Source organism: Pagrus major, chromosome 22 (assembly GCF_040436345.1).
Source record: "Pagrus major chromosome 22, Pma_NU_1.0".
Classification (NCBI taxonomy): Eukaryota; Metazoa; Chordata; class Actinopteri; order Spariformes; family Sparidae; genus Pagrus; species Pagrus major.
The window spans coordinates 23,336,228-23,344,756 of record NC_133236.1 but is presented as its reverse complement, the minus strand read 5'-3'; the positions used below and the strand labels follow the sequence as shown (position 1 = coordinate 23,344,756).

The following is an 8,529-nucleotide window of genomic DNA, read 5'->3' as shown; positions in this document are numbered from 1 at the left end:
GGCACTCTCCTTTCACATTCTTGTCCAAAATTCACAGGCATGTAAGCCTACCTATGTAGCACGTGTGGACACGAGTGTGGCATTACAGCACTGCCAAGTGTTTGGACTGTTGGTCACTTTGACCTCCAGGCTGCCTCTGTACATAACGCCTCGCGACACGGGAAGAAAGAGCTAACATCAGCGTTCGACATCGAAATGTCTTCTTGGAAATGATCATGTGTCATCTCCGGAGCTGTGACGATTAATTAATTACAAATAAATGTAAAAAAGTGAAAATGATCTGATTCCAGCTTCTTAATTGTGACGATACTCTGAATATCTTTGGGTTGTGGACAAGAGAAGACATCTGAGTACATCTTCTTGGGCATTGGGAAACAGTGATCAACATCTATCACCATTTTACAGACCAGACAACTGATCCATTAGTTAAGAAAGCAATCGACAGACAGATAAACAATGAAAACAATCTTAAGTAGCAGCCTTAGTCACATCTCAGATGGCACGGCATGGTGAGCTTGTGTCCCTATGGGAGCACTAATCACCTAAAGCTCATATCAAGTAAACAAAATCCACCAGGGTTTGTTGTTGTTGTTGTTGTTATCACTGAATATGACAAGTATCCTGGCCGAAAGTGCCCGAATGTACCAGCCACATCCCTCCCACCTGTGATGTAAGAGTACAGATATTAATAATCATCTTGTAACTATGCATAGTAAACTGGCTGCGCATGGGAGAGGGGACGCAGGGATGAATGTATGTCAGAGGGGAAGACAAGGAAAGCATTATATATATATATATATATATATTTATATATATAACGAAAATATACCTTTTAGACCTTAAAACTGGTTAAAAATGGAATTAAAATTAGTGACATTTTTAATTAAGTTGAAAGAAAACGCCATAAGGAGAAATGTGCAAAACACTTTTAAAGTTTTTCCATTTATTCTGTCTAAATTATAATATTTTTATCCTACACACGGTCCTAATTTCAAGTTATATAGTCCCATATGCCACTAAACCATAATTCCTGCTGCCATTGAGTCCTCAGTAATGATCAGCTGTCCTTACCTTCCTCAACACGCAAGTTTTTGTCCAGTAACAATCCTCTGCCTGCTGCTGTCCCTGTGCGCTCTTGGAGCTCTCCAACACACTCTGCTGCGGCGCGTCCCCTCCTCACTTCTCCTCCTCTGTGTTACGTAAAAACCCGGCGGACTGGGATTTAAAGGGGCCCCCCTTCTTCCCGGTCACGCCTCGGTGTCGGGGGGTTAAGTCCGTAGAGCGCCGGAGCTAAAAAGCTAAAGGGTAAACAACTTGTGTTCCAGCCGGGGTCCCCGGGCCTTTATACCGCGCCCCGGTGTTTACGTGCGCGCGCCATTGGAGCCCGGCTCACATATCATAATGTCAAATTTATTCCAGCATTTGAAGTCTCCATGGGACAACTGTCGTCACCAGCATCCTGGCTATAATTACTGGGGCTCACAGAGAGAGGGAAAGTGTTTACATAGCTATTTCAGCTGCTGCAAGCCTCTCGGCCAATGGGCTTCTCTGTTGCTACTCTGCTTTAGGACGCTCGGGCAGATTTGGTCTTGTGACCACGCGCTACTGCAAATCATTTTTTCCAACGGGTGCCAAATGGGCGTGGGTGACACAGTGAGTAATAATGTGTCACGGTCAATAATATCTTTATTGAAGGTAGTCACGGAAAGGAAACTGCAAGGTGGATGCCTGGCGTGTTTGGCAAAATCTCATTCATGTTTTCTTTAATTTTTTTTTAACCATCAAACTTCAGTTTTTTGATGATTAATATATTTTCTAAAATGCTAAACCACGAAATATCACAGGTGTATTCAGGTAATGTGTTGCAAAACAGTAAAATGTTTGAAATGTCATACAGTGTCCTGAAGTAACCAGAACCTGCGACTGTTCTCGTGACGTCCGAAGACAGTTGCTACTGTTCATCACCATCAATTTACTAATGCCTGCCTCTAATCAGGGGTCCTGTTGAGAAATTATGCGGGCCCCCCTCCCACCACCACCACCTCGGACATGATCTAACACATGGCACTCGTAATGATCATCAAGCATTCCTTCCAGCTTGAAGCCCACCAGGATCATCGGCCTTATTCCTCCACCTGTTGTGTTTCCTAATGACAAATCCTTCAAGAGCGAAGGAGAGAGGGATGAAAACAAACGTTAACCCGACTTTACCTTCGGGCAACGACAGCCGGATTGGACGTCGAGTGTGTGGTTCTGAAAAACAAAAGAGGTGACTGCTGTCATAACCTGCATGGAAATATATTCTAGGGACAAGGTTAAACCAGGACATAAAGCCACATGGAAATATGATTTATGTTCCCTCCTTCCTTGCAGGCCTGTGAACTTAAAGCTCAATGTAAGCATTGCTAAACCCTGTATGACCTCCGTTTCTGAAATCTATTCTATTTACAGTGTTTCTTGGCTATCTAACATAATCTCAGCCAGGTCCGCTAGCTTTCAGTCACATCTCATGAGCCTCATCAACAACATGAGCTTTCCTGTAGGCTTAAAAAGAAGAAGATGAATGTGGATGAGGTATTTTTGTTGGCCGATCCGGACGTTAGCATCGCCCCGGTTCCCTCAACAAAAAGCTTTGGGGGTTTTTCACTGGATTTTAGATTATTGCAGATAATAAACTCGTGGCAAACACACATTTAGGATATTTACATGTTTTATTCAGCCAGATTAAATGTTTTTTGAGGCGTAAATGCGACCGACAGAAAGCTAAACGCTGTTAGCATACTACATCACGATCCATGGACCCTAGAGCTGAAAATCTGTCTCTACACTGTCTGCTGGGTTGTAGTCCTTCATATTTTCCTGATTAAAGGGAAGCTGCACTACAAACATCACATGTGTGACACATTTATATTGTTTTTTAGTTAGCTACAGTGTCGACAAGCCTGATTCTTAAAAACTCACCTTCTTGAGGGGACTGATGTGGACGGTGATGTGTTATGGAAAATGTGGACTCCAGTGTTGAATCTAGCCACACTTTTCTTGAATGTGACTGCAGCCTTGGCAAGTGCTGAGCTTTTCCTGTGCTTTTGGTTACCTTGGCAACAAAGGATGCGGGGAGGAAAAAAAAATCAAAAGAGCAAAAAAACAAACGAGGGATGATATGAATTAAGGGAGGCGTACATCACAGGACGAAGAAAAGAGTGAAAAGAAAGACTAGTTTGAAGATGGTGGCGTAGGAGAGGGACGAGAATAACACGAGTATGAGAATGAGCAAAATGATGGGCTGGAACATCTGGAAGAGTGACAACAACATAACAAGATGAAAAACAAGAGGTTGGATCGAGTAAGAAAGAAGGAAGAAGCAGAATCAGCATTAAACGTTTTGGGATATTTCACATGCCACCATGAAACTCATTTTCATTTTTCAATCTTCATCTCACCGACAGTGGCTCCTCCGTGTCCCTGTCCTCCAGCCTCGGCACTTCCAGTCTTTCTATGAAGGCCTGCAGTTCTTTCCGAAAGGCCTTCATCTGAGCATTGATGCGATACAGCAGCTCGTGTTCCCTGATCCTGCTCCCATCATCCTCTGCACCGTCCTCCCCTCCCCTCCCGAACATCAGGTCGCCGTTTGAAACGTAGACCCTCGCCTCGGAGATGACGGTGGCCGTGTCAGCGATGAGCCGGTCGATGGTCCGAACGAGCCTCTCCGCTTCCACGCGGATGTCAATCATTTGCTGCCTGTCGCGCAGGCTGCACCGCCCACCCGGCAGGAAGCGGGCCAAGGCGGAGGAAGCGGCACCCTCGGGCCCCGTAGGGGTGTAGAGGCCCCTTGTGGGCGTCAGGCAACGGCTGCTGCCGTTATTGTTTCTGACCTCATCTGAGTCGCTCTCCCCGCCTACGGGGCCCTCGCGTTTGCGGTGCGGTGGGAGGAGGCGGGAAGAGGTGGAGTCCTCGTCGCTCTCGCGGCGACCACTTGTCGCACCGCCGGCGTCGCTCTCTGCGTCGCTGTCCCGCGGGCTGGGCCGCAGGGAGAGGTGGGAGGCCAGGTCATAGCGCTGCATGTTGGAGAGGAGCACGCGGTTCTCGTACTGCAGCTGCATCACCTGAGGAAACACAGAGAGATGGAAAGTTGTAACATCAGATTTTTACTTTAGATTGAATTTTAAAATAAGAAAAGACTGGACACTTTTTTGTCACACTAGCAACATGGCTCTATTGGTCTTTGGATGGACTGCAATAAAATTTGGCACAGATATTATGTTCCCCAGAGGATTATTCTTACTGACTTTGGTGATCCCCTGACTTTTTATCTAGCACCACTACGAGGATGACATAATCAAAAAGAAAATGATCAAATTCATTTAAATTAACTTGTATTACCTTGCCACTGAGGTCATTAATCTGTAGCCTCGCTGCCTTTAACTCCTCCTGCAGTGCTTCTGCCTTTGCTCCATCCATCCCTGCGCCTCCCGCTCCTCCCCCGTGCCTGGCGCCTCCCTCGTGGGTGCCGGCTTTGAACCGCAGCTTGTTCAGCTCGCCGGTCACTCTCTTGTTCTGATCTTCGGCATCAGCCAGGTTCCTCCTCAGCAGCTCTGCCTCGTCCTCCACCAGCTGCAGCTGCTGGCGGAGCTCCGTCAGATCGTCGCCGAGGCCTCGCCCTGAGCCCGACCCGCCCATCCCTCCGGACGCAGAGCTTCCGGCGCCCTCTCCTTCACCACGGAGGTCGTCGAGCTCGGCCCTCAGGCCACGGTTCTCAACCTGTAGGGCAGAAAGACTCAATACTTAAATCACTCCCATTGAGGTATTACTCCATTGATAGACTGATGTAGCATCCTCAGCTCTTACCTCCAGCTCTACTATTTTCCTCCCCAGGATGTTGGCCTCCTCCTCCACCAGGCGGAGCCGCAGCTTCAGTTCTGACTCGCGGGTGGTGGGCGGACCCCCGGCCTCTCCTTTAGGATGGGTGCTGTCCAGTTCACCATAGAAGGAGCGGTACTTCTGCAGCTCCTGCTCCAGACGATCCTTCTCTTTGTCAATCTTGGCCGTCTTCTTTCTCATAAGCACTGCTTCCTCTTTGATGAAAGCTAGCTGGCACTTAAGGTCCTCGTTGTCCTCCTGGAGCACGGAGACAAACACAGACTGTAAATGCTCAGCAGAAACGGTTATTACCTAATCCTGAAGTTCACCGGGTTCGTTTACGCAATAAGACATAAAGAAACATAAGTACTTAAGATTAAAGAGAAGATTTTGTCCAACAGTCCTTCTAAGCTACAACGTTATCTATCACTGGACCGAGAGGATGTTTGACGTCTGCTAAGTCTAAAGTAATTGCTGGAGCTCTGCAAACTGTCAGCTTTCATTTAAACGTACTTTCTTGCAGATGATTGGAGCGCTTGCTTCGGCCCCAGGCAGAAAAAAGGAAAGCATCTCACTCGAGAGCTTCACATGAGGATGTGAGCGAAACCTGCAGTATCTGTGTATTTCAGTAAGACTCTGAGATCTCTGGAATATATGTTCATGACGAGGTTGCTAACAAATATGCAACAAGGTGGCTGAAGGGAAAAGATCATTATTTAAAAGATGAGATCACACACTGTGGAAAGTGACAGCAGATGCTCCTGAGGAAGATGCATCTCATTTCTCATTTTCACATAATTTCAGAAAACATTCAGTCTCTCCTGTAATGGAATTATCATATTATACTGTTGTGCAGCCCTAATCCTGACGATTCTCTTTATAACTTTTAACAGTGAGATTTATGCATGAAAAAAAGATAAATCTCTTCAGAAACATCTCACCTCTGTAGGAGTCTGTGCTGGTTTCCTGTCCGTCTTCTGGACGTCCTTGCTTCCTCTCCTCTTTTGAGACTGTTGGAGGACAGTAAATTGAAACAATTACTCAAACTGATTCATCGATTATCAAAATAGTTGACGACTAAACGATGAATTGTTGCAGCTGTGAAGCACTTTAAGCTTGTATTCCCGGGCTGAACATCAGAATTGAATTACTTTGTGCTCACTCGTGGATGTGAGGTGGACGGACGTGGGGTAACGTACCTCTTTGGTTTTGTCCAGTTCGTTCTGCAGGGCTTGTTTGGTCACCTCCACCTCGATGAGCTTCTGTCTCAGTTTCTCGTTCTCCTCCTCCGTCTTTGTGCGTTTCTCCTCCACCTTCTCCAGCTCGTGGTGCAGCCTCACGGACACGTCCTTCGCTACCTGGAAAGTGATTTCATCCAATTCTTGTGTGAGTGTTTTCACTTCAACTCTGGTGATTTTAATGTTTTATCTGCACTTTTAATAATGTCTTCTAATCTTTAGGCATTTCAAAAACAAATACCTCCATTTATAAACCAGTAATATGTACAGGATTCAAAGCTACAACTGTGCATCTACTGGACCCAGACGGAGCACCTCCCCCTCCCCTCTGTACCTTGAGGTCCTGCTCCAGACTCCTGAGCAGCTCCTCATCGATCTCTCCCGTCTGGGCGTAGCGCAGCCTCTTCCTCTCCGCCTTCCTCAGACGATACTGCAGGATCCGGCAGTTCTTATTGGCCCTCTCCAGCTCTCGCCTCATCTCCTGCAGCTGACAAGTGTCTTCTTCGTAGAACGTGTCTCGCATCTCGTCCATCTCGGTCCTCATCTCCTCGATTTCACACTGGCGGTGGGTGGGGGGGAGATTATGTGTCTCAGTTATGAGAGATGGTTAAGATTAAGCACGGCTGTGGCTGATCTCTGCTGTTTATGGTTTCACAGTCTGACTTTTTGACTTCACAGATGGATTAATGGCTGTTTTGGACGTGAGCCAAAAATTACTCAACTTCAGACAAGTGTTTAAAAAACAACACATTTATTTCATGTCCCGTATCTGGATGAGTTTTATTTTTTATCTCTTCAATGCAGCTGGAAACAAAACGACTCAAACATGCAAATCACAGCTGTTGCCCCCCCCGGTTGTCCCCTCATTTTAACACAAGATAAAATTGATCACAGGAGATCAATATCAGTGTGATCAATAACCAATTAGTCATCTGTGGCCAGTGTTTTTTTTTAGCTGAGGTCTCAGTTTTATGATCTCTGAGGACATTGAGGATGTTCAACAGACAAACCAGTTGTTTATTTACCATCTTTCAGCCAGTAAACAAGTGCAAACATTAGATCCAGTGCAGAGAAATGCAGATGGGCTGATTTTTAAACACAAACATGTTTTTTTCCTGCAGTCTTAATGTGATGCAAACAGATGTGGCCTACGATCCTGGTGAGGTGACACATTATATTTGATCTACTATATGTTAAATGACTTCAAGCACCAGAATACATGAAGAAATAAACACGCATCCAACCTTAAGATCTTCATTTTCATCCAGCAGTCTCTCCATCTCGTCCTCAAAGGCCTGGTCCTGCTGTGTCACGGACCCCGCCTCTGTCGCCTCTGCAGCCGGCTCCATCTCCACCAGCGCGGCCTCCTCCGCGCCCGTGTTGTCGGCCTTGGTTTGCATCTTCGCACCGCTTCTTTTGAGTCTCCTCTGCAGATGGTACTGGATCAGTTCAGCCTGTAAGCATCCTCCTCTCCACAGATTCAACCCGAGGCCGCAGCCCGCAGACACGCCGCTCCTCTCCCCGCGGCCGCCTTCCTCTCCGCCGGCTCTCCGCGCTGTCTCCTCCGCGGAAAAGGACGCAGCTCCGCCGGGCAGCAAACGCTGGGCGGACGGGTCGCCTTTGAGGCAGGGCAGGCGCAGAGCGGAGCGACGGACCGGTGCTGATGAATCTGTCGGATCTTCCCCGACAGCATCCGCCCTGTTTGCTCCGACTACATCAGCTTCAGCACCATCCGGGTGAACAGCTGCCCCGACGCGGCTCTCGGGCTCCCTCTCCCTTCCGTCGGCGGAGCTCAAACTCTCCCTCACCCCGATGTTTCTGCTCCTTCCTGCGGCAAGAGGGGACCGGGACCTGCCTGGCTGTCTCGGAGCACGCTTGGCCGCCCCTTCCTGGACTGTGGCCGGTGAGGGAGCCCGGTGCTGCTGCCTCCTCCTCCTCCTCCTCCCTGCGCTATTGTCTGCTGTTGACGATGATGGAGGATCTGCAGCGCCGCCGGCGGCAGGCTTCATTTTCTGCAAATAAACTCCACAACTAACGCTCAAATGTGCAGTTGTTTATCGCGAGTGCACGTGAAAATAGCGGCAAACGACATCCAAGTGTGTTTTAACACAAAACTCAGTCCAGTTTGGACTGTTTTTAACAAGGAGGAAGTTTGGAGACGCCTCCGCTGAGCCACTAGATGCCGCTTTTCTCATCCCTCATCCTCCTGACCCACAGCAACAACTTTAACAAGGGGAGGCCTACTTGTTTTTTTTTTGTCCAGAACCATTCAGGGATGGACCGAAGCCTCCAGGACAGACAGCCACGGACGGACAGAACTTCTGCAAACAGTCCAAATGAATGCGTAATGGGCTGACTTCTCCCCCGCAGAGCTGTAACTGTGGAGAGTCGCTGACAGCCCAGGCCTGCACACATCAGGGCACCACCAGCCACT

At 47.9% G+C, this 8,529-nt stretch overlaps 1 protein-coding gene across 1 annotated transcript; it reads right to left on the bottom strand.

Moving 5' to 3' along the window:
- Window positions 1-3,181: 3,181 nt before the first annotated feature.
- Window positions 3,182-8,104, bottom strand: LOC141018473 (microtubule cross-linking factor 3-like). Its single transcript, XM_073493457.1, has 8 exons — window positions 7,340-8,104; window positions 6,430-6,654; window positions 6,057-6,215; window positions 5,799-5,867; window positions 4,846-5,115; window positions 4,381-4,758; window positions 3,441-4,103; window positions 3,182-3,292 (listed from the first exon to the last, which is right to left on the bottom strand). The coding sequence occupies exons 1-8, from the start codon at window positions 8,102-8,104 to the stop codon at window positions 3,182-3,184; spliced, it is 2,640 nt and encodes an 879-aa protein (XP_073349558.1).
- Between the last annotated feature and the right edge of the window lie 425 nt (window positions 8,105-8,529).